This window comes from Sinocyclocheilus rhinocerous, unplaced genomic scaffold (genome assembly GCF_001515625.1).
Source record: "Sinocyclocheilus rhinocerous isolate Xijiao unplaced genomic scaffold, SAMN03320098_v1.1 scaffold1535, whole genome shotgun sequence".
Lineage (NCBI taxonomy): Eukaryota > Metazoa > Chordata > Actinopteri > Cypriniformes > Cyprinidae > Sinocyclocheilus > Sinocyclocheilus rhinocerous.
In genome coordinates this window covers 22,254-49,131 of record NW_015654946.1, presented here as the reverse complement: position 1 = coordinate 49,131, position 26,878 = coordinate 22,254, and the positions used below count along the sequence as shown (strand labels likewise).

The window sequence follows — 26,878 nt, the reverse complement described above, 5'->3', positions numbered from 1 at the left end:
AAGGAGGGGGCTTTGTAGAAAACGAAGCGTTTGAGAGAGGCGGGGCATATAGGACCTACAATAATGTACAGTATTTGAAAAATAATGTGTTTTTTGAACATTAAAGCATGTCAACATATTCTGTTACACCAAATACACAAAATAATGATCTTTAAAAAAGCATCATATGACCCCTTTAAGGGAGAAAGAGGAAGGGGTAAGAGACATAAACTTAAACTGAAAAAAGCTTGAGATCAAACAGGCTTGCCTGTTGCAAAAGTGCAACAGACACTTACGATTTTGATGTGAGTCGTAACCAGGGCTGTCGCAAGGGGGGTGCGAGGCCCTGTGTGAAGTTGAGGTGTGTGAGGCCCTCTGGAAGGGCTGTAGTAACAAATGCAACTTTCACATGCATCAAATAGACAGATAAACCGAGGGTAAACCTTATCATTCAACTTAACGGTGCACATTCATTTCAGATATAGCCTGAAAGAAAGCGGATTTGTAGCATATTTTCTTGAATTTCTCAGGTAATATCTATGGTTTGACCCATTTCAGAGGCGGCCAAAATTAGAATTAAAAATGCACTGAGGAAAGCTGTCTACGAACTTGACATGCTCGCCGTATATATATATATATATATATATATATATATAGAGCTATATATATTTTCCTAATTCATTACTGTTGGTCATCCTTTACGTTTGTCTGTGGGTTTTGCAAATATTTCACCAATGAAAAGTATTAAAAAGAGCTTGTAACTAAACCTAACACATTTTGGACCATCTCTGTTTGTTTACAATGCAATGGTAAAAAAAGAAATAGTTGTTTGAATATGTACAGCATTTTCTTTACTCAGTAAACACTATAAATATAAAGGCTGAGGTTCTATGAATTTGAGGAGCGGAGTGTAGTCTAGCATTTGTCATCAGTAAAAGCAAGTAGCAGTTAGTCTTAAATAGACTGGGCGTAGCACTTTGTCTTTAAAAACCATGAGATTTTAACCCAAATGACAGAAAAAACTGAGCGCCCACATAGCTTGTATAAACTTTATAACCTGTAAGTTGAAGAAAACATAATGCGATGCACTTACTGCCTCAGATGCAGGCGTTCTAATGACGGGCAAAACACATGGATGTCTGACATTCGCTGGTTAAAAACCTCGCAACTCCACTTGAGCTTGATTTTGGTAAAATTATAATAATATAATGATGTATGCAAGTGTCTGACCATATATAAAGCCACAATATCAACTTTGACAATACAGTGTTTAATTATTTAAAAAATATATATATTTTTAATTTCCTGAAAAGTAGCGGTTTTGAACATAGGCTACAATTTTTCCACCTGACAGCGATTATAAGTTCTACTGCATAATACATTTTTAACAAGCAGAATAATACAGCATCATGATACGCATAGTCTCACTATTAGCTTTGACTTTTAGCTATTAGGTCTATAGTCTTTTGAAGGACAAAAACAATGAACTTTAAAACTATTGGCTTTACGTCATCAAGTCAGCTGTCACTTTATTTATTTTAGAGGCGCGGGGCCCTGTGCGGTCACACACTTGGCACAGCCCTTGTGACCGCTCTGGTTGTAACGTTCATAATGTTCCCCCTTTTTGAGAAGGTAGTAGAGGTAGACAAACATTGTGCTTATTTTGAAAGTGTTGCCAGCAATCTGAAACATCTGAAAAACATTGACCTATGTTATTGCAGTGTGTTTTTGTGGGTAAAACTTAGGAAGCCTGTTTTTCTTTATCTGTCGAGTTGTCTCTTGATTACAAACAAGTTGGCCATTCTAAGAGTGTATAATTGGTTCCCGAGGCATTAACAAAATGACAATTTGTGAAGACCTTCGTAAACTGATTTTTTTTGGTGAAGATTTTAAAAACTGCATGCAACCTATATAAATGAGCAAAAAGTTTTGAATTGGTCCGTTGCTGCTTTAGCTGATGAATATGTTCTTAAACATAAGAATGTTTCATTTCGCACATCTTGTGGCAGCAGTCGCTGGTTTTCAGAAGTGCTTTGTCTGCCGATACAGTGGTGGAGAGCTCTGATTTCTGCAGTCCATGTCCTAACCTGACATCCTCACCACAGTTGGAAGGACTAGAGTTGTTAGCTTTTCAACTGACGTGTGAAGGTTCACAATGAATGGATTTGTATCTTTGGCAGGTAATGCTAGCTCTCGAAGACCAGTCAAGAAACTTTGTGAGACAGGCTCTGCTCAGAGTTTTATGATTGTATTCTCAGCAAGTTTACCTGAAACAGTAAACTGTCAATTTTATAAAACAGTAAAAGGGAAAAAAGCAGTACCTTATTAATATAAGATTTAAAGTAAAAATAAAAATAAAAACGAATTAATTAAATATAACTGCAAACGGCAATTATTGGGGTCCAAGCACATTAGGAAATGGAATAAATATTACATTTGAATTCAGTCAAATGGACAAAGCCATGCTACATGAAACATTTAAAAAGAAAAGGATAAGCAGTGCAGCTACACTTTTGTTCGTAATTCCTGTTATTTGGTACAACGGCGTGAAGTTTGAGTACTTTTTTGTGCTTTTTGTCCCGTAACGATTACATGTTATGTGATGAGGCAGTGAGTAGGCAGTGCTTCACTGCTGCCAGGGACCTATTCAGGGCGTATAGCATTTCCAATACAAATGCGATGTGGTCACATGCGTTTTAGACTACCTCTGTATGTGGTTTCAGTCATCTGAATGGCCTATTCATACCAAGATTAAAACGAATATGCGCCAGGCTAAACAAAAAGGAAATTCACCCTGATACACACAAATGCCCCTTTAGCTGCTCCACCATTCAGAGTAATCAGAATCTATTAATAATCTATTATGATTCTTTTTATTTGCTTACTGAGAGCTGTTTGTAGCAATGGTTATAGGAATAGTTCACCTTAAACATAATTTGTCATTATTTACTCACCCTTAGGTTTTTCAAAACTTTTTTCTGGACACAAAAGAAGACATTTGATATTATTTTTGTCAATCCATTCTTAGGCAATGGAGTCCAAAACTTCAAGCTCCAAAAAGTCATCCCCCATCATCATCCCCCTTTAAAATAATAAAATTTTGTTGCTTTGCAGCCTGAAGTATTTTCCAGCTGTATTTACTCAGTGCAACTAATAACATCCAAGTAGAATATATAACACCAACATGTCAGAAAAAAATAAAATAAAATAAAAAAACTGAATCACTGAGTTGAACCACCTTTTGCTGTAACTACAGCCTTTAGTCTGTTGGGATATGTCTCTGTCTCTGCTAACTTTGCACATCTAGACTTTGCAATATTTGCCCACTCTTCTTTGCAGAACTGCTCAAGTTCAGTTCAATTTGATGGTGACCGTTTATGGACTGCAGTTTTCAAGTCATTCCACAGATTTTCAATAGGGTTTAAGTCTGGGCTCTGACTAGGCCATGCAAGGACATTCAACTTTTTCTCCTTTAACCACTGTGTGCTCAGTTTTGCTGTGTGTCTTGGGTCATTGTCATGTTGGAAGGTAAACCTTCTTCCCATTGACAACTTTCTGGTCAGAGGGCAGCAGATTTTCCTCAGGAATTTGACGGTATTTTGCCCACTCCATTTTTCCTTCTTTCCTTAAGTGCCACAGTCCCTGTTGCAGAGAAAAAAACACAGAACAGGATATTACCACCTCCATGCTTTACTGTAGGAATGCTGTTATTTCGATGGAGCTGTATTGGACTTCTGTCAGACATATCGTTTGGTGTTGAGACCAAATAATTAAATTTTGGTCTCATCTGCCTCAGAATCTTCAAGGTGCGTTTTGGCAAAGCTCAGTCGTGACTGCATGTGGCTTTTCTTGAGGAGTGGCTTTTTTTCTTGCAAGTCTTTTTCATTGAGTCTTCTTCGTCAACACACCGTGACAGATGACCAGACCCAAAAAGTAATAGTTTAGCGGCGATTCCCTCACGTTTTGGTTTCGTTTTGTATCAGTTTTTATTTTTTGGGTTATGGATCATCCCGTATATCTCCTTCTCTTGTTGGAGCAGGGGGATGTACCTCTTGAGGTCCACACGGTGATCTTTGTAGAGATCGCCAACTTCACCAGCTACCCGGACGACTGCCTCTGCACGTTTTACCAGACGAGCCTTAACACTGCATGCAGAGCGAGGTTGTCCGGATGTGGACCTCGAGAGGATTTTGCCGCTTTTGTGGAGTGGGTGCTGGTGAGCAATAACTCGCACCATCGGACTCGCAAGCCCTGCTCCAGACTCAGGCTCCACCACCACCTGCTCCGCCACCGTCGGTCGGCCCCCTGGAGCCATCAGCCCTTCCTCCACCATGGCTCCTCCCTCCGTTGGCTTCTCCGTGGGCCGCATTCTTGGCTGCAGTCTGGGTCTCGCCTGGCTCCTCCTCCTGCTCCAAGTCCCTCCTGACTCCTCCTTGGCTCCTCTCACCATCATCGCCACCCTGGTCCCTCCTGTTGTATCATCCCTGGCTCCTTCCTCCGTTAGATCCACCCTGGTCGTCTCCGTGCCCCCTTTCCTGACCTTCTCCTGTCCCTCGCCCTCCTCCTGAACCTTTGCCCTCCCTCCGCTGTTGGTCCATCTACGGCGCAAGGTCGTGCCTTCCGGGAGGGGGGAGTTCTGTCACACTTATGGACTTTAAGTTTGTTTTCATTTGAGTTCCCTTGACCTAGTTTCTGTCTTCCTTTGATTACGTTAGTTAGTTCACCTGTGTCTTGTTAATTTTCAATGTATTTAAGTTGCACCTTCACAGACACTCCTTGTCCGGTCACCGTTTACATTGATGTGTGTTTCCCTGCCCTTTTGGTTTATCTCATGTGTGGAGTATTGTGATTAAAGTTTGTGTTGGAATTTATTCATCTTCATCGAGTCTTCTTTGTCAACACATTGTGGGAGGTGATTCTTTTTCCAACTTCTTGATTCAGTTTTTTTTTTTGACATGTTGGTGCTATATCTTTCACTTGGATGTTATAAGTTGCACTGAGTAAATACAGCTGGATAAAACAAAAACTTTTTATTGTATAATGTCACAGAATTTGGCAAAATTTGGATGAATAAATCAAAAGTAGGGTTGTATATTTAATTAAATCGCAATATGGACTAGTGTCTGTGAATACGGAACTGCAAAAAGACTGCTATTTAAATATCAAGTCCGTACTCAAGCACGCATGATGCTTGTGTTTTCTTCATCTGTCACACATGAACTTTATCTCTAGAGCTACTCTGAGTGTCAATTCACCACCATTTCACCATTTTATTTCATAAAACTATCACAGAGAAACTCAAAGGTCTTCATTACAAAATTTGGTTTAAATTAAATTTGGTTTAAGAAATGATGACTTAAATTTTACTGTTGTATAGTGAAATTTCATAGGGCACTATTATTGTTATAAATGTAATCAATTATTAAATTGTTAATTTTTTTTTATTAAATTGTTTATGTTTAGACATCCTATTTGGTTACTAAAATATAATTAAACCATTAAAACGGAATCCAGGAAAAAAATAAAATGGAAAACTTGGAATTTGGGAGAAAAATAACAGTGATTTTATGGAGTATAGGGATTTTATATATAGTGATTTTTACAAGGATTTCATAGGTATACCTAATACCAGCTCCATGACATCATCAGCACACTGTAATAGCTATGCTCTTTCTTGTTTTCATTCTCATTGTGTTTATTACCTGTTTTACCTGCCTTGATTTTTCTTTGTTCCATTTTCCCTCCACTTATCCATTACTATGGTTACTCATTAGTTCCCTTGTTTGTAACACCTGTGTTTATCCAGTCATCCTTGTTTTCATTCAGTATACATCTGCCTGTGTTTCAGTTTTGGATTGTCCGTTCTCGTTAATGTTTGCGTTAAGTTGATGATGTTATCCTTCTTTTAAAAAAGTCTGTTGGCATTATTCTTCCTCTTCATGTCCTGCACACGCCACGCTCAGCCTAAGCATAACAGAAGAACCGACCAAAATGGATACTGCAGCACCGTTTCACTGCTTTGCCCCGGAAATGCTTGAATTTTTTGGACTATTCGCTGCAGTTCTGTTGTCTTGCCGTCTGCACAACATTAGATGGCGAGATGCTCAAATCTTTGTACTGGATTGGGGCCAACTATCAACATCCAGTTGACCTCCCAGACACCAAAGGACTTTGCTGGAGGGGGCGTCCTCAGGTGTCTGGAGAGTGTCTACCCCCAATCCATACCACAACCAGACCCAGAGCCCAGCCCACCATCACGCAGTGCCATGGAGATTTTGTCTTGGAGTCCCTGGCAGACAGAGAGTGCCCTCAGCTCTGCCTCCTCTGGCTCTCTCCAGCCCCTCAGCTCCACCGCTCCATCATCTGCCCTGACAATCCACTGTGAGACTTCCGGTCCCCAGCTCCACCCTGGAGAGTAGACCTGTGTGCTCCACCTCAATCCTCGGAGCCAATTGCTTTGCCTCAGCCTGTCGACTCTGCCTTGGCTCCTCACTCCCACGGCTCCACCTGGGACCGTCGTCCTGACGGCTCTGCTGGGCTCCTTCATCCCGCTGGCTCCACCTCGGTCAGTCGTCGCTCTACCATTGCCACGGACTTCCGAGCCTTCGGTTGCACCTCGTCCCTCCACCCTTACAGCTCTGTACTCATTCGCACCATCGTCGCCTCAGTCCTCCGGCACCCAGGCTCCACCTCAGTGTTTAGTACTTGTTTTACCTACCTTGATTTTTCTTTCTACACTCAACCTAAGGGTGACACACACAAGAATCAGTAGGTGCATTTCCATTACAGATTTGCGTACATTTTTTTGCGATAATTTATAAATGCCATTTAAAAATCTATTGCGAAATGACGGCGTGTCCATTAACCAATGTTATGTGATTAAAACGTAATTTTTTTCCTCTCCCGATAAGTCATGGCGAAAGATGTTGGTAGGTTTACGCATATAGCAGCCACAGCACTAGCCATTATTTTTAATCGAAGGATACTGTAACAGAGACGCTGGAGTTTGGTTAGAATCCATGAGCGGAAGTTTATTAAAGGTCAAGGCTTTAAACAGATGTCGATAATCAGGCAGAGGGTCAAAGTCAGAGAAGCAAGCAGATCGTTCGTCATACACAAGGGCAGAAGCAGAGACAATAGTGGAGAGGCAGGCAATGAGTCCAAACACAAACATCAGTCCTATCAGGCGTCAGAACAAAAGGGGCAGAGTACAAATACCGTGAGTCAAGAAGTCAGGCAGAATCATACACAGGAAATCAATCAGGAACAGAGGAAGAATAACGCTTGGTAAGGCAGATAAACTGGCAATACTTCGCGATCAGCACATGGACTGGTCTCAGTTTATATGAGAGTCAAACAGGAAGTGAAAGCAGAGGAAGCAGAGGGAGTGGAGCACGGTCAGTACTCGGGCGAGGGCTCCCTCTGCTGGCTTGGCGTTACAGATACGTAGGTGTACAGTATATCTTTAGTGAAGCAGCGTGGAGAACCGCTTCTGAAACGTGCCGCAGCGTGGCTGGTATAAACACAAGCATTAACTAAAGTGGCCGTGATCAGCTCCGGTGACCGTGTCATAGCCATAACGTGCCACAGACGTGTGCATTGTAAATAAGAGGTAAATAAGGTGATGTCCAAGCATTAATGGCAAGGAAAGCCCCTTATACTTGAGAGCGGCCACGTATGAGGTTTTTCTTGGAGGTCATAGTACATTAAAGAATGATCATGAGACTTTTACGTATGCCAGGTGACCTATAAATGCAAATGCTAAAACGCAATTTGAAGGGTAATGGAAACACAGCTACTGAGGTTTGATGTTGTTGACACATTACCATATTTTATTTGGGAATTGCGTATGCATTTTGATTGATCAGTGATTTGATTTGTTCATTATATAACATGATCATGTTACTTCAGGAGACAACTCACTGGAGTGGATTAAATAATGACAGAATTTCTCTAAACTGGTTGACATTGGCTTAACTATGACCTAGGTTTGAAAGAGACCTAGAAGGATTGTATCGGTCCAGAGGGTTAAAGGAAGGCATCCCTTAATTAGCACAACACAGAGAGCAGCGGTTTTTGCCTAGAGCAGATGCATTTATTCAGATAAAGGTGAATAATTATAGTTGTGATGAGAGATGGATTGTGGGGGTTTGAATACACCGTCCCTGCTGATAACATGGTGGAGGTGAAATGGAGGAGGGGAACTGAGAGACTGACACTCACACTTATTGTGTACAATGAAGGTTTTGGATTGGTTTTATTTCCCCCGTGTCGATAAATCAGATAATTTACCATATTATTATTTGAGTAGTTTTATGCTAAATGTCATAAATGCTTTGTTGCTCTGGGTTATATTTTCTCAATTTATCTAAATGACATCAACCTACATTAAAAGGAAGACATTGTAGCTGATATGTTGTTTAATCTAATGTAAGACCTCAGTGCATGAATGCTGACAGATAATACATGGATTCATTCTGCATGGCCTTCTTCTGAAGTCTGTTGTTGTTGTACAGAATGGAGGTCTTTTGCTATCTTTATGTACAAAGCCCCCCTTTTTGCCTTGTGCACAGCTGCTACCCAAAATCCTCCCCTCCTTTGTAACACCCGTAATCTGGAGTCTGAGCATCAGGGGATCGAGGCATTAGAAAGATTAACACACAATCTGTCACACCGACAACACATGCACACACTCTCACACAAACGCTCATCATAAATATAACCAGTATAAGGTTTTATTAATGTTATAATTAATGATTACTTAATAAATTGTACAAAGGCTTGTTTTATGCAATATGGTCAAATATAGTCAAGACACATTTATATAGCGCTGTATACAATACATATTGTTTTAAAGCAGCTACATATTAATAAACTGAATAAGAGTGTTATTGTTGTAAAAACAATCAGCAATGAAAAGAGTTCAATTCAGCTACGCAGCTTTAGATAAGTTAATAGTGTCATTATTCAGCTTTATTTAGTTCAAATTTTGTTGTCAGTGAAGTTAAATTTATAATATAACTGTATATTAATTGTCTTTTCAAATCCAGCTAAGCAAGAAAAATTTGACAGTGGCAAGAAACCCAAACTTCATCAGTTGACAGTAATGAAAAAAAAAAAGAAACCAGGCTCAGCCGAGGACCAGTTCTCCTCTGGCCAGTGGCAGCAGTCATAGCAAACTAGGCAAGATATATCATCCAGGCTGATTAATCAGCCAATATTAGGCCACTTATAAGATTACCAGCATGATAACAGCCAATAAACGTCCTCTGATTAAGACTGATTTAGAAAAGTGCTAGGGCCTTCTATTGTCTGTTCCACAATCTACTGACAATATTGGCAATGAATATATCATTTATTTCTCGTAATGTCTTAAATGGTTAAGCATTCCTGTAGCTCAAACAGTTGAACATGCCGCTATAGAGACACCCAAGGTGATGGGATTCCCAGAGAATGCATGAACTAAATGTACACCTTGAATGCAAGTCACTTTGGCCAAATGCATAAATGTAAATTAATTAATCTACTCCGTTTCAGCATGAGCATTATAAATTTTTAGCACACCTTTAAATTTTTAACTCACGGTGCACACAACAGTTACAGTCAATTATAATTCAGTTGTTATAAGTGTATGTTAGCACCGCTTGAACCCAGAAATGGTGATGCGTGACATCAGACATAGCTTCCAGTTACACAAAAATAACTTGTAGCCACCTACAAGTGTAACTATGTGACCTATAGAGTGACTGAAAAATCTCTACCACTAATAAATGGACTGACTGCTTGTCTGCAATGTGCAAACACAGACCAGCGAAGTGATGTCAACACTGAAAAGATCAAGTGTTGTTGGAATAAATATCAATACTTTAAATGCTGTTTGGTCAATGTAATGTCAGTGTAAGGACAGGAACTAACTCTGTTGTATAAAGCAATATGGTGTTGACTACTGTTCTACTGTTTCAATACTAGGGGTGGGTGGTATACCGGTAGACACGATTAACCGGTGAAAATTTGTCAACCGGTAGAGAATTTTTTTTTGGACTATCGTCTCTATCGCAGTTACACGCTCGCATGACGTTGCTGTGCTACGTGGTCATAAAAACTTATCGTTTGCACGAGTTTTTAAGCATTACGGTTTAAAAACAAGTGATTTTAAGCAGTTGAAACACAATCAGCAGCGAGAGAGAACTCATTTCGCTATATGCACACGCTGTCTGTTTCTGAGAGCTGTCTTTGCAAGTGTCCTTGTAAACTGTAATTTAGGTCTTAAGTGAAAGCAAACAGCTGAGAAAGAAAACACATGCGTAACAGTATATTGGATCCGGGCAGCTCTTAAAGTGACAGCAGTGTCTGTTGTTCATGTTAACCAAACAACAAAAAAGAGAAAATCTCTCACTGCTCTTGACTAAATCACTTTTTTAACTTTAGAGAATAAGAAGAAATATATATTTAATTTACACAGTGAAGAATATGCAGTGTTTTTATACATTTCATTACTTTATACAATGTATGTAGCATTTCTTATTTATTTGTTCTACTGTAGTTTTTTTTGTCCTATTGCTTGTAATAAGTTTCTTAATTTTATTTAATCGCTGACTGTTTACTTGTCTTCAGTGAGCTTGGGATTTTTTTATTTTTTTATTTAGGCTAGTATTAGTTTTTTTGTGATATTTACACTGGTGACAAGAATTATGAAATTTCTATGGTATCAACATTTTTTATATCATAAAGACCTTATTTAAAGCAAAAATAACTATATTGTGAAATATATCGTTACCGTGAAATAAAATTACTCATATCGTTATATAAGATTTTGGTCATATCTCCCACCCCTATTCAGTACTATGATTTTGTTTGAATCTTGAGTAAAATGGCTACAAATGAGATGAATTCCTTTCTCAAGTCAAGAGGGAGTCCAATAACATATTGATGTGACTGGAATCTTGTGGCTCAGTCAATGAAGGTCAGATGGTTGTCTAGATAGCTCCAATCCTCTATAACTCCAGTTAATGAGTGTGTGACCTTGTCAAATTTCAATATCACTGACTGGCTACAGTTTTTTTTTTATAAACAATGCTTTCTAGCTTTGTTTAAATTTGGAAAGAGAGTGGCTTGTTTCACAGAATATGTGACATTCACAGATCAGTTTTTCATAGAACATATTTTCACATTTTTTTCTAAAATGTTTTTTGCATGAATTGTGAATAGAAGCATTGTGAAAAAGGGCATAAATATGATTTTTGTTAATATAATTTGTGTATGTTTGTGTGTGTGTGTGTTTGTATGCATGGTTTATGTACTCAATTTTGTATAACATTGGTCCTCATGATGATGATTCATGTGGCCTCATAAACCAAATGGCTTGAGAAACATATTAAACAGTTGATGCTGTTGTTTTGTTTTTTTTTTTATAAAAAAAATAAAAAAATAAATGACAAAAGGTTTCAGTGAAGCAATATTTCCTCAAATTTTTTTTCTTGCTGAGCAAAACGTTTTCTATTGGGCGGACATTTCGGCCACCTGAGCAAAAACTTTCTTTATACCAGATCTGTACAGCACAAACATAAAAAAAGTGTGTAACTTTTAACTTTATTGTGCTATTATTTGATTTGACCCTTGATGCAACTAAATGATGCACATCTTAGGTTACCTGAGAATTTTTTTTTACAGTGCTGTTACCAAGAAATTCTATTTAAAAATCATAAAAAAAATCTCACACAGAACAGCTTAATTCTTTATAATATAATATAATATAATATAATATTGCTCATGAATTCCCTTTTTGAGGTCAATTATTTATTAGGCTGATAATATAATATCATATCATATCATATCATATAATACAATATAATTAAAAAAAATAATATTTTCAATAAAAAAAAAGTGAACGTGAATTATTTTACAGTTATCTAAAACATCCCCTTGTACTACAGTTTGCACACTACTACACCGGTGTGTAACTGTAAATTTTATTTATTTACCTTTATTTTACCAGGAAGTCTCATTGAGATTAAAATGATTCCATGCCCGGGGTGCGTAATAGGAAAATGCCGTTTTCTCCAGTTCTGTAAAAAACTCGAGGTGCATTATAAAGCAAACACTTGGAAGAGTGTAGCTGGTAACTGCCTGAACTAAGACCAAGTAGGGTACAGAGATCAGCTGGAAGTTTACCTATTATTGCTTTATAGATAAAAATGTACCTTTGCTGTTTTCTACGTATGGTTAGTGATGTCCAACCCACCATCTCATATAGAATGCAATGATGAGTACAGGATTTTGCATTTGTAATAGACCGTAATGATGCATGGTACACTGAATCAAGGCTCGTTAAGATAGAAGAGGCTACATGCATGTATAATGTATCACCATAATCAAGCACAGTTAGGAAGGTAGCTTCTACAAGTTTCTTTTTGGCATTAAAAGTAAAATTAGATGCATTTCTAAAATAAAAGCCAATCTTCACTTTTAGCTTCCTGATTAGATTAGCAATATGTACAATGAATAAACGTTTATCGTCAATCCAAATGCCCAAGTACTTGTAAGAGGGTACTCTTTTAATAGTTTTACCATCAGATGTAAAAATGCTAAGATTATCAAGTACTTGAGAATGAGCTTTTGAAAAAAATATAAACTTTGTTTTCTGTGAATTTAAAACCAATTTTAAGCTCACCAGAGCACTTTCAAATAACTGAAATGCTGTCTGAAGCTCTTTCACCGCCCGTGTTATAATTGGAGCCAGAGTATGTGAGCGGAGCAAGGAGTGGAGCGGTGTGATTTTTGACTGAGCGAGGAGTGGATTTTTTGAAAGTCGGAGCATCTTGGTTTTCACTCGCTCCGAGAGCGCTCCACTACCGCTCCATCATGAGCACAATGAATGCCAACAGCCCCAAATAAGCTGCATTTTATCAAGAATTCACGCATTAAACATCATTAGCTAGCTTGACAGATATGTGGATCACTCAAATCAGAAAGAAGGTGAAGATATGACGGCGATGGACGAGTGCGTAAGGTTATATCTCAACCATGTTTGTTTGTAGCATGTGGATACTCAATATTGATTTATTAGGATGCAGTTATTAGGATGTGAACCGGGTCTTCAGAAGACAGAAGACTAGGAAAGCTTCAGGCCCAGACGGTGTTTCACCTGCCTGTCTAAAAGTCTGTGCTGACCAACTGGCCCCCATCTTCACAAAGATCTTCAACAGATCTCTGGAGCTTTGTGAAGTTCCCTGCTGCTTCAAACGCTCCACTATAATTCCAGTCCCCAAAAAACCCCAAATCACTGAACTTAATGATTACAGCCCTGTTGCTCTCATGTCTGTGGTCATGAAGTCATTTGAAAGACTGGTCCTGGCCTACCTGAAGGACATCACTGGACCCTTGCTGGATCCTCTTCAGTTTGCGTACAGGGCAAACAGGTCTGTGAATGATGCAGTCAATATGGGACTGCATTATATTCTGCAACATCTTGATAGACCTGGGACCTACGCAAGGATCTTGTTTGCAGACTTCAGTTCGGCCTTCAATACCATCATGCCTGATCTTCTCTCAGCCAAACTGACCCAGCTCTCCATACCCACCCCAATCTGTCAGTGGATCACCAGCTTCCTGACAAACAGGCAGCAGCTAGTGAGGCTGGGCAAACTCACATCCAGAACTCTCACTATCAGCACTGGAGCTCCTCAGGGTTGCGTTCTCTCCCCACGGCTCTTCTCCCTGTACACAAACGAATGCACCTCTAAAAACCCCTCTGTCAAGCTCCTGAAGTTTGCAAATGACACTACCATCATCTGCCTCATACACAACGGAGACGAGTCTGCTTACAGACAGGAGGTTAAAGAGCTGGCTGTCTGGTGCAATCACAACAACCTGGAGCTGAACACACTCAAAACAGTGGAGATGATAGTGGACTTCAGGAGAAACCCCTCAGCGCTCCCTCCACTCACCATCATGAACAGCACTGTGGCTGCAGTGGAGTCATTCGGGTTCACAAGACATCAAGAGACTACAACAGACAATAAGGACTGCTGCAGAGGATCATTGGTGCTCCCCTGCCCAATCTCCAAGATCTCCAAAGATTATTTGAGATGGACTGAAAAAAATTGATAGAAAATATTCCCATGCCAGTTCAACATCCTGTATGAGAGCTACTCTTCTAAGATCACTATAATATAAATCATTCAAGAAAGCCTGCTCCTCAAATTTTTTTTTATATCTTTTAAAAATAAAACGGGGTTTTACCTTAGGGGTTTTTGTATTCCTGACACAAGCAATTACACAGTGATCACTGACATCATTACAGAATATACCAGTTGAAGTAAATTTATGAGAAGTATTCATTATAATTAGTCCCGCTCCCGCAAGGTTCTATTCCGCACCTACCCGCTCCCGCTATATATTCACTCTTTGTTCACCCGCTGTCCGCTTAGAATAATTTTCTTCCCGACCCGACCGTTCCCGCTAAATTTAGATAACTTATTAGCTATTTTTTTTTTTTTAGAAAAAGGGTCGTAGAGAAAAATAAATAAATACGACATCTGTCATTTAAAATTATAGGCTAAGCAAAATATAAACAAAACCGAGTTGAACGTCTTTCAAGGACAGCGCATCCACACTTTGCTCCATCCTTATTCTGCTCTGTCACTCATCGACAACCTGCCTGTTCTGTCTGAGGGCCGTATATTTACCACAGGTACAGCCTGCTCTGAGCATCGTTATGCACATGCTGCGCACAGACCACGCAAATAAAACGCGTGACAGTAAAAGCATGCGTGCAGCGGTAAAAAGCATGCGTCCGAGTGCAGGCTGTACCGGTGGTCAATAAGAATAAAGCGCAGATATGCTGTTCTAAATGGACGTCGGGAACGGGATATTGTTAGACCGCCCGCTCCCGTTCAAATTACACCAGAGTTACCGACCGCTACCGCTATTTATTTGGGAATTTAATCCCGCGGCGCAAAAAATCTGGTCGGGTCCCGCAGTAGCAGACCTCTAATCTGAGGTCCCTGAGAGCCAGCCCCATTTAAATCACCCATAAGGATGAACGTGGAGTCATTTAACTAATGTAAAATATCTGAAAAAGCTTTGAGAGCCTCCTTTGTGGCACAGTCGGGGGTCTATGACAGCCAACCTCAGTGATATTAGAGCTTTTTGAAACACTCACGTTGATGGACAAAACCTCAAACTGTTTAGCTCTAGTAATTGACAAAGTTACAGAGCTAACAAAGCCAGAGTTCTGTGGCAATCCAATGACATCTAATAAAAGTATAGCATACAAAGTTCCCAGATTGAAAGAAGTGATGTTTTTCTTGAGAGAACCACTCATTCAGACTTAAAAGAGATTTAAAAAAAATCTTACATAAAAACTCAGACCTCATACACTGACACTCAAACAATAAACTGCCTTGGCTGCCATCTTGGAATTTTAGTCGGAGTGTCCATGGATTTCCACCACTTAATCAAGCCACTCTTCTTTAAAACATGATGACGTTTTATTTCTCATGTCATTACCTTTGCATTGGTTCTCGTGTGGCGCTATTTCGTCCGCAACCATTAAAGTATTACATTTTTACATGGGCTGATTTGGCGCTCATCATTCTCTTTCTATGAAACCTGTAAACCGCATTCACTGGTTCTATAGCGACACCAACTCTATAGCGGTTTGCCCGAGCATTGCAATTATTTAGCATTTACTAGAATTCAATCAAATGGCTTTTCCAACTCATTTTTGCATCTGTCCTTTGTGCGGCATATTATTTCTGTGTGCGGCCGTGCACGTGCATAGCTTAAAGCGAACATTGCTGTGGAGGATTTTCTCTTTAGGGTTGGGTTAGGGGTTAGAAAAGTCAAGTATGTGTGTGTGAATGTGATTATATGCATTTGCTTGTCCAGTGAATCAGATAGAGCTCAGAGATGTCGCCTGGAGCTGCTGTTGACCAGAACAAAGATACGTCTGTTCACAGACGAGATGGCACTGACTCCCACTGACACCCAATACATATACACACATCACAGAAGAGATAACACCTTCTCTGTGCCGCATGCCCCAAAATTGAACTCTCTGACATTTGTGTTGAAATAAGATTTTCTGATCAAGTCTCTATGATTGTGAGATCAGAATTTAACCTTATTAAATTGATTTAAATGGCCTTTGTTTCACCCATGCACATCTGAGTGGCATTTGAATGAACTAATTCATTTATTTAATATTTTTATTTTCAGATAGTTAATAAATCAAAGGTAAATGGAAAAGAGGTGGCTTTTGTTACACCAATCAAATATTCCATGAAAACTTTGGTATGCAAGAAATAACCTACTGGGTGATCAGGACCCTGAGTGCAAGATTGTCCCTCTTATTACACGGCTGCTTTCCAAATATATAAATGCACATGAAATATTGATTTGAGTGTAAATTATGTTGGAAAGATAGCAGGGAGTGATACAAGAGACAAGAAACTAGCTCAGCTGTGTTGGAAATCAGTTGGAAATCTTTAACCACACTCAGCAAATAGTAATAATCAGTGATGTTGTTTCTTTATCTTCACAGCTTGCAATGTAACCATTCACAACCGCTGCCGTGACACACTGGCCAACTGCGCCAAAATGAAACAGAAGGTAACAGTCAATAAAGGGGGGATAATTAACTAATGAGTATAACACTCAGCTGGTGACCAAATATTTGTCTGTTTGGCATATAAAATATCAAAAATTACAGTTTCACATTGGATGAAAGGTTATGATTTTTTTTGTCTAAAAGGCAACATTGTGATCAGATATGCAGGAAGCTAGTGTTCTTATGTTCTTATGTATCCAATAATACAGACTGATAAATGTCAACTAACTGTTTGTAATAACTAATATAACTAATGGAGCAGACTTTCATAACATACTGACACCTAAAAACCCTAGTTAAAGGGTTAGTTCACCCAAAAATGAAAAACGATTATGTTGTTTCAAAACCATATGACTTTGGTTAGTCTTTAAAACACAGATGAAGATATTCAGATTTTATATAATGAAATCTGAGAGATTTCTGTCATACTGTAGGTCAGGGGTTCTCAACTCTAGCCCTCAAAGTCCACTTTCTTGCAGAGATTAGCACCAACCTTTTTAGCACCATCTGCCTGTAACTTTCTAGTGATCCTGAAGACCTTGATTAGCTTGTTCAGGTGTGTATTATTAGGGTTGGAGCTAAACTCTGCAGGAAAGTGGACTTTGAGGGCTATTGTTGAGAACCCCTTGTAGGTACTTGCTGCTGAAAATAAAGAGTGCTCCATATAAATAAGGCAAGTAAGTACAGAGTTTTTTTTTTGTAACTAGGACTTCTATTTAACTTGATTTAGTTTAGTAAGTCTTATGTGAATTAAGGTAGTGAGTTAGCACAATTTTTTATAGTCTATGGGGGAAAAGTTTAGGATATTTTGCTTATTATATTGCATTGCCTAGTTTCTCAAATTATTGAATCTGTGTGATTATTTAATTGCATTAATTCATATGAAATCATATAACATATTAATGAATTGTAGCAACAGAGGCTGGCTCTGGTCAGGAACACCGCAACTTTACATAATGTGGCCCTCCGCAGCAAAAGTGAGTTTCTCTCTGTCATTTCTCACATCTTTTATCTAATATTTATAGATATATTTTTCTTTCTCATGGCCAATTCCTGTCACTAATTCATAATAATAATACAACTTCTTTAAACCAATATCTTGTTAGTGACCAGTTGCAGTACAGACTGTAGTGGCATTTGATGTGGAATTTTATTGCAGTATGTTGCAGTGCTGGTTAAACAGTATCTTCTCATTAAAGAAAAGATTTTATTCAGTAATGTGTTTTCCTTTGGCAGATCCAATATTGAAGGAGAGGCCGAGTTCAGCCATTTACCCATCAGAGACGCTGAGACAGTCTTTCCTCGGTTCCCGCAAAGGACGCTCCACGCTGTCCCTCAGCAAGAGCGTCTCCACCAATAACATTGCAGGGTATGAATCTGATCACTATTCACAGACACAAACTGAGTGTGTTAATTATGTCATTTTTTTGTGTGTGTTGTATTAAGACTTCTCTATTAGGGTGTTTGAATTAAGTATCATGTCAAATCAAGTACAGGAAATGTAATTAAAAGTAATGACAGAGTGATGCATATAGGTAAGGAAGAACAGATGAAAGGCTGCTGAATTCATGAGTCTGTGTGGCTCTCAACAGTGTTCGGCAGCAGCGTCAAATATGTATGTTTAACTGCTTCAAAAATGGCATTGTTACCACCTTGCTACTCCAAAATGTCTTTTAGCTTTTCAATTGTGATGTAATTTTATTGATAAAGTCACACAGCAGCAGTAATAACAACATTTTGTGCGTAGTTATTTTTCTGTGTGTGTGCGTGTGTGTGTGTGTGCAGAGAGAGAGCAGGAGAACGAGAGTGTGCTTTCCATAGATTAAAAAAATAATAATAATAAAATAAAAAAGTTATTTAGTGGTTTGCCAACTAATCAGAATCAAGCATTCAACTCTGCTGGTATAATTCAGCTCTGTGGTATAAATTAAGAATATAATATTAGGATTGAATGCAGCAGTAGGTGGAAAATATAGACAAGCTGAAGACATCAAACAAACTTTAGAAGTGTTTTGAATAAATAATTCCATTTAGATACATATGCTAACGTGTGGGCATATTTCCTCAAATTTACCACAAAGAATTTGAAGACTCTCTTTCCATGATCTGCCATAGGTGCTATAATAACTTTGGTGGTTGGCCACTAGTTTTCTGAAATATTTTTCAGATTTTTTTTTTTAATACAAAAATGAACACTGTTACTTAAGAGTAATGTTTTTACAGCTCTCTACAAAGTCCTCATTCACTAATGCTTGCGTGTTTTTGATTTTCTAACAGAAGTCTGAATGATGATTCTCCTGTCGGACTGAGGCGGATTCTGTCTCACTCCACAGACTCTCTGAACTTCAGGAACAGAGCCATGTCCATGGAATCCCTTAATGATGAAGGTAAAAGTCAAGGCATTCACAAAACAGAATGAAAATGGGAAGGCATATGTATAGTTCGCTGCACGTTTCTGCAGGAGAAATGTATTATGCATCAATGTTGGAGGAGCTGGAGAAGGATGGGAAGGATTTTGAGGCAGATTCCTGGAGTCTGGCTGTGGACTCTTCTTATCTACAGTCTCAGCGCAAAGACGTCATCAAGAGACAAGACGTCATATACGGTGAGACTTCTTTTATTTTTCAGACCTTTTGAAAGTCATGGACCATACTTTTTACACAGTTATACTGTCAACTAGTTCTGGGATGAATCTTATGTTGTTACATGCGTGCAAGCCTCAAAAACACTTATGAGAATAGATGTTTGGTACCTGTTTTGGGACGCTTATTAAACCGTATCTAAACCCAGTCCACACCTGATTAAATCTTAAACACTTATGTCTAATTCTCCTCTTCATTTTTTGGCATTTCACAACACATCAGTTGTTGATTGCATGTGAATGATGAAGGGAGTATGCAGGTGTCACCATCGGCAAGTAAGCAATAAGTGTGTGGGCGGTTAATATTATATGAATTGATGTAGTTATTTAAAGGTTAAAGTCCCTCACATCTGCAAAGGTGTGCAAAACTATCTGCAAAAACACATCTGCAAACTATCCCTTAAAGGGATAGTTCACCCAAAAATGAAAATTTTATGTTTATCTGCTTACCTCCAGGGCATCCAAGATGTAGGTGACTTTGTTTCTTCAGTAGAACACAAACGAAGATTTTTAACTCAAACCGTTGCGGTCTGTCAGACATATAATGGAAGTGAATGGGAATCACGGCTTTGAGAGTAAAAAAAACATACACAAACAAAACCAAATTAAACCCTGCGGCTCGTGATGATACATTGATGTGTAAAGATACGAAACGATCGGTCTGTGCAAAAAACTGAACTGTATTTATATCGTTTTTTTACCTCTGATTCACCGCAAATGTAAGTGCATAAGTGCATTACCGCCACCTATCTCTCAAATGGACCATTGACACTCTATCTACAATCTCAATTAGGAGTGTCAATGGCCCATTTGAGAGATAGGTGGCGGTAATGCACTTATGCATTATAACTTATAAGTCTGCACTTATAAGTCTGCGATCTGACGTAAAGCAAGAAGAAGACGCGTCAAATTATATGACTGACAGACTGCAACGGTTTGAGTTAAAAATCTTCGTTTGTGTTCTACTGAAGAAACAAAGTCACCTACATCTTGGATGCCCTGGAGGTAAGCAGATAAACATCAAATTTTCATTTTTGGGTGAACTATCCCTTTAAGGTCTATTTAGATTGAATGTAAAATGAAAATGCTGGAAGAGAATGAAAATGTGGACTGCTTTTCATAAAGATGTTCCCATGTGGTATGAATAAGACCATAGGAAGCCATTGTTTCTTTTTTTTAAATGTTACTTTGCACTGAACATTTAGTCTGAATAGCCCTTTAATGTAAGCACATTTCGTTAAGTGTTAACTGTATACCGTCTCTCTTATCCGACACATTTAAGATATTTAAGGTCTCTGTTAACAAGCTGGTGAGTTAAATCATATAAATAGACTAGACAAAAAAAAATATTGTCAAAATATTGGATCTGTGCATAATCCTTAGTGTAGATGCTTCCTTTGTACTATCAGGCACTCTGTACTGTAATGGCTTTCTTTCGATAAATCAATGCATCTGTGTCTTTTAGAGCTGATTCAGACGGAGCTGAACCACGTGCGTACGCTGCGGATCATGGAGGGGGTGTTTCGCAGAGGAATGCTGGAAGAGGTGTTGATGGAGATGGGTGTAGTTCACGCCATCTTTCCTTGCTTAGATCAGCTGCTGTCTATTCATTCAAATTTCCTGAGCCAACTACTGCAGAGAAGAAACAATAGCCTGGCACCCAGCAGCACCCGCAACTTCACTATCCAAAAGCTGGGAGATATACTGGTGGAGCAGGTGAACTTCTGACATACAGCTCACATAAGAATAGTTGGTACTTGCTATAGCAGTTACAGTTAATAATGCATAATTACTAACAACTAAGCATAAACCAAACCCTAATCCTATAGTAAGTACATGTTGTTAATTATTTGGCCTACAAAAAACACATCACTCCTGCAGCACTCTTTGACGATTGCCATATAGAACTGTCAATCAGTACATTTACATGGACAACCATACTCCGATTTTAATACGATTAAGACAATACTCTGATTAAGAATCATGTAAACAGAAGTGCTCAACCGTTTGACGGCAAATAAAAGAGCTTCAACACCGCCATCATCTGTTTGCACGTACAAATAATTAACTGCATGTGAAGCTTTCATAAAATTAAAAATGAAACACCCAAAACTGTACATGGCATCATCACGAAGACGAACTATATGTTTATACGTGAAATTCCGGAGGAGACGTCGGATGGCGTCACGTGGGGACGTAATGACGTGTGCCATTAATCGAACTATAACATGTAAAACGGAACATGAAAGGAATATTCTAAAAACAACTAATTTAAACACCATAATCATAATATTGGCTTATTTAGAATAAGGTAAATAATTAGATTACTGATGTCCATGTAAACGTAGTCAATGTTAAATTTACTAGTTCAAATTAAAGAACAGATGTCGTAAGCCTGGAATTTCCTGCCAAATACCGACACAACGGCTCAAAATTTCAATCAATATTGTAAGCTTATAGTAGTGAATCATATAAGGCAAGAACACAGATTTTTTTTTAAGCACTCTTTCAATAATGGAAGTCTGTTCATTTTTGACCAACAAAAATCTTCCATAGTGTAGCTTCACGATAGAAAATACTATGATTTCGTGACTTTCAAGGCCTGGGTATCACAATTTTTAAATTCTTTGATATTTTCATGACTGTGGGAACCCTGGACCTTGGCTCTCATACTCATAAACTGACTAATTTTATTATCCAACAAACGTGTTACTGTGGTCAGTAAATAAGAGATATTGGAAACACAGTCTTAGAATGTATTTGTGATGTAAATATCTGTAAGGAGGGAGGCGTAACGACAAAGTGGGGATCCAAATGCAAGGCTTTAAGTGAGACAGCTGAGAACTGATGATGAGATCTGATGAGAGACAGGTGATGCACTTGATGAGTCCGGGCAAAGGATTATGGAAAATGGAGTCCTGAGTGAATGGCAAGGTACAGAATGGAGTGCCCTCTAGAGGAGCTCATGGGCACTCCAGCTGGAGATCATGACAATATCAAAGTGAATTTGTGGAATATCAAGGAGAATTGCATTTTAAAGCACATTGCATAACACTTTTTTTTAGGGTCATCAAATAAACATGCATAGAATTATTTATTTATTTATTTAGCCTCAATAGTTTCAATAGACATAAACATGGACTAAACATGCTCATATGGGCACAGTAATACCTTGCACCCTTCAAAGTGCTTAGTTCAGTTGTTCCTACTGAGTGAGTAGACGTCAGCCATTTGTCTTGACTTGAATGAAATTTTCTTTGCTTCAGTTCTCAGGTCAGAATGCGGAAGAGATGAGGAAATGCTACGTTGAATTTTGCAGTCGACACTTGAAAGCTGTGAAACTCTATAAGGAGCTGTTGGCCCGTGACAAGAGGTTCCAGCAGTTCATACGGGTGAGAGTGTAGCCAGAAAAGGACATGCATGTCAGCATAAGGTTCCAGTAAATTTTTTGTTTATTGAGTAGAATGTTTTTAATAAACTATATTTTTTAATATTTGTTTTACTGTCAAGCGGGTAAGCAGAGGCTCTTTACTGCGTCGCCATGGTGTCCAAGAGTGCATCTTACTCGTCACCCAACGCATCACTAAATACCCTGTACTTATCAAGCGCATACTAGACAACACTAAAGGTGAGACTATACTCAGACATGTACTCCAAAATTACAGCCAGTCCTTGTTTAATCATGTAAAACTACATTCTGGCTTTGCACTGCATGATTTTGTATAATGTGCAATTATAGACAGCATTGTTCGACTTTTTTATTATTATTATGGAATTAAACCACACCATGTTGGTTCATCTGGCCAGAGGAAGGTTTTTTTTCCCATTTCTGTCACAGATGGAGTTTTGGTTCCTTGCCACTTGCTTAGTTGGGTACACTTACAGTAATATTCAGCAATGTTATTGAATTGACTGTGCAGACACTATTAGATGAGAACAGAACTGAAAATTTGCAAAAAATTTATGAATTACGTATTTTATACCTTTATTAGTTTTATTTTTTTTAAATTATAACAAATCACACATTAGTTACATCTACATGCACCCAAATAATCCGTTAGTAATCGGATTGATGGCTCATTTAGATTGAAAAGCCTTCATGAAAACACTTGAATCGATCCACTGAACTTGAATGAAATTTCGATCAGATTGAAAAGGGTGGTGTAGACCTGAAATAATCTGATAAATAGGAAACAACTAAACTTGTATAAAACTTGACTATGACTATCTTCTAAATTAAATATAAAAAAAAAACCTTGTACCTTTCGTGATGCATATGTTTAATAGAGCCCTTTTATTATAAGATTTCTGTTTACAGATGTTTTACTTCTTACGAACGTGCATATGTTTATTTACGTCTTACAAACTGTTCAGTGTGGAGACTGAAAATTGAGTAAATATTTGCTATAAAAAGCTTTTATGACATATTTGTAAGCTTTCCTTTTAGGTATGTCATCAAGGCAAAAATGACAATTATGCTGCGCTGAAGTTTTCTTCTAAACACATAAATGGACATGCAAACATATTGCAAAGTTTAGGGTTCATATAAACAGAACCTTCAGAATCTAAAACCAGACTGAATTAATTCGGATTGACAAAAATGAGTGCATGTACGTAATATACCTAGTGTGTCATCCTTTCATTTCAAACACTTTAGTTGAATTACTTCACGAAAATCAGCATCAACAGGTATTGTATGCGAAAGAGGAAGGGAGCCTAGTGCTCATCAACCACCTAGTTCCTGGAATCCGCCCTGGGTTTTCCCTTGCTCAGATATGAGGTGAACTGAGAACAGATTTGATTTGATTTCACAGGTAATGAAGAAGAGAGTAAATCTCTGGCTGACTCTCTGACGCTCATCCGGGAGCTGCTGTGTTCCGTGGATCAGCAGGTTCAAGAGTTAGAGCGAGCACAGCGTTTGCAGGAGATCCAGTCCCGTCTGGACCCGCGAGCTGAGACGAAAGTTAAGGGTGGAGGAGTGTTTGGTGGAGGAGAGCTGCTGCGCCGTAGACTCATTCACGAGGGAGCACTGCTCTGGAAGACTGCTCAAGGCTCCAGACTCAAAGGTGCCTTTAGTGTTTATGTGTGTGAGTAAGTGAAATAGTTGGTATATGGGTAGATTTATCAGTAACTTTGTGTTTTTTTCTGTATAGATGTGCATGTTTTGTTAATGACAGACATCCTGGTGTTCATGCAGGAAAAAGACCAGAAGTATGTTTTTCCCTGTCTGGTGAGTCACAGCTTTCTGTTGGCCAACGGATTAATTTACAGTGTGTTCTCCATCATGCTACATTAAAATCAAACTGCCTAGACTGAAAAAATTATACTTTGGGTCAAGGAAAAAATACTTGTTACAGCTAAATGTGTTCTTTTTTCTCAAATTATATTTTTTATATATTGAATATTAATCAAAAATATTGGTAACACTTTATTTCGATAGTCCACTTTAGACATTCTATTAACAGTAAGTAACTTTGCAACTACATGTCAACTAGCAGTTAGTAGAGTATTAGTAGACTGTCGTAGACACTTTCTTTGTCAACTTATTCTACTAACCCTAAACCTACCCTAACAGTCTACACTGAGAGTTAGTAGACATGTAGTTGCAAATTAATGAGAATTAGTTGACATGTAGTTGCAAAGTTACTTACTGTTAATAGAATGTCTAAAGTGGACTATCGAAATAAAGTGTAACCAAAATATTTATTTTCCCACAGACAAAAACGTAAAAAGATTATTAATTATAAAGACCATAGACCATACTTGATCAATATATTTTCTTTAGATGTGCCAAAATATTACTTTGTCACTTTACTTTACTATATTTTATTTATTTATTTATTTATTGCTTTTTACACCTTAATTTCACATAAACAAAAGCTAAATTAGCTATAATATGAAAGTAGAATTTTCACTTAAGATGAAACTTAAAAACATTTTGTTAGTTAATGTTTAATTAAGTTTCCTTACTGTAAATAAAGACAACTTTGAAAGACCTTAATGTGATGTGCTTTTAAAATATGCACAATGAAAAAACACAGAACAATTAGTAAAACCCACAATAATTTTTGCAGTCAGTTTGTGTTCTGTGCATCAACACTGGTGTTAAGTAAAAACACAAACATTTTAAACATTTTTTTTTTTCCCTGTGGGAAGTGTTATTTGTTTTTTGGATGTACTGAACCAAAGAGGCTTAAAGTGGAAATCTTGATTTTCGATTAAACCAATAAGTACCTTTTACTTTTCACAGGACAAACCGGCAGTACTGTGCCTTCAGAATTTGATTGTGAGAGATATAGCCAATCAGGAGCGAGGAATGTTCCTCATCAGTCACTCCACACCTCCAGAGATGTACGAGCTCCACGCCGCCTCCAAACAGGACAGAAACACTTGGATGAAACTCATTCAGCGGACAGTGAGCAAGTCAGAGTCAACTCAATTCCTTGCCCCAACAACTCGATGCACTGCTTAAATATCTCTGCACAGTCAACACCAAACACTTCATCACGTCATCTCTGTATTTCTCTTTTGCAGCTGTCCATCAAGAGAGGATTTCCCTCTGATTGAAACTGAGGACAAAGCTTTGCTACGACGACTCAGAGGTTTGTATCAAACAGGAAATCCAACACTCATCTCTATCTGTTGTCAAACCCCATTTGCTTTGCTTAGTTTTCTTTCCTTTTTGTTTCGTTTCATTCTCTCTCTAGCTGATATCCAGCAGAAGGATCGTGAGGTTTTGGAGCTGTTACAGGAGCGTGTGACATTGTTCTCTGATTTGGCCGAGGCCACCGGAGGTCAGAATGTTAATGTTCCCACAAACTCCAGAAATATATTCAGAGCAGATACGCCCTACGCTCCCCCGGCGGAAAAGCTACTGAATGACGCCATTGTTGAGGGTAGGCAGAGGAGTGTACAGCATTACAGAGAATACTTAGTAATAAAGGACATTAACACTGCTTTCTTATTTGTTTCTAAATTCAGTGGACAGAATGAGTGAAGTGCTGTTGGGTTCCTGCATTGAGCGTCCACAGTCCTGCAGATTGAACGGTGAATCGACAGAGGTACAATTCACCTCTAAAACAACAGGTACCATATTTGTCATTCGCATACATTGTGATCTATGTTCTTTTTTTTATTTAAAAAACATGTTAATTATCTAAAGAATATGTCTGTAATGGGGCGAACGAGAAGTGAGACGTGCGGATCCATATGCAAGGCTTTATTTCCAAGACGTGGTCATATAACAGGCATAGGTCAAACTAGGGCTGGGCGATACAGCTAAAAAATTTATCAACGATATAATGTTTCATATCGTTCGGTATCGATAATTATTGAAATTTTTATAACCTTTTTTTAAAACAAAAAGCAATAGAAAAAAAAAGTTTAAATTTAACCACTGTATTTATAATTAACAATTTATTGAGACAAACAACAAATATTTTTTGTTTTAACAATCAAACGCAATAAAAATTTAACAAATATCTAATTTCTAATGTTTTATATGCAGATTAAATAGGTCTTTATTGTAAAGGTCTAATTGTCTCCCGAGGCCACAGGAGGACGCAATGAGGAAAATAATGCAGCGCATTTAGCAAGTAACTCTATAAAAAAAAACGTGCATTACGTCTAAATTAACTCATATAAAT

General features: G+C 38.2%; 1 protein-coding gene across 2 annotated transcripts in view; it reads left to right on the top strand.

Moving 5' to 3' along the window:
• arhgef2b (rho/rac guanine nucleotide exchange factor (GEF) 2b) overlaps positions 1-26,878 on the top strand; it is a 48,966-nt gene that overhangs the window by 13,144 nt on the left and 8,944 nt on the right. Inside the window, exons 3-16 of one of the 2 annotated variants that reach the window (XM_016524796.1) lie at positions 16,526-16,593; positions 17,511-17,568; positions 17,828-17,960; positions 18,869-18,978; positions 19,053-19,196; positions 20,698-20,948; positions 22,499-22,624; positions 22,743-22,860; positions 24,047-24,298; positions 24,386-24,462; positions 25,483-25,655; positions 25,767-25,834; positions 25,940-26,128; positions 26,214-26,318. In XM_016524796.1, the coding sequence (XP_016380282.1) occupies positions 16,526-16,593; positions 17,511-17,568; positions 17,828-17,960; positions 18,869-18,978; positions 19,053-19,196; positions 20,698-20,948; positions 22,499-22,624; positions 22,743-22,860; positions 24,047-24,298; positions 24,386-24,462; positions 25,483-25,655; positions 25,767-25,834; positions 25,940-26,128; positions 26,214-26,318 (1,872 nt within the window). Of the gene's footprint in view, positions 1-16,525; positions 16,594-17,504; positions 17,569-17,827; positions 17,961-18,868; positions 18,979-19,052; positions 19,197-20,697; positions 20,949-22,498; positions 22,625-22,742; positions 22,861-24,046; positions 24,299-24,385; positions 24,463-25,482; positions 25,656-25,766; positions 25,835-25,939; positions 26,129-26,213; positions 26,319-26,878 lie in introns of both variants that reach the window. The other variant, XM_016524795.1, reaches the window with a different exon arrangement.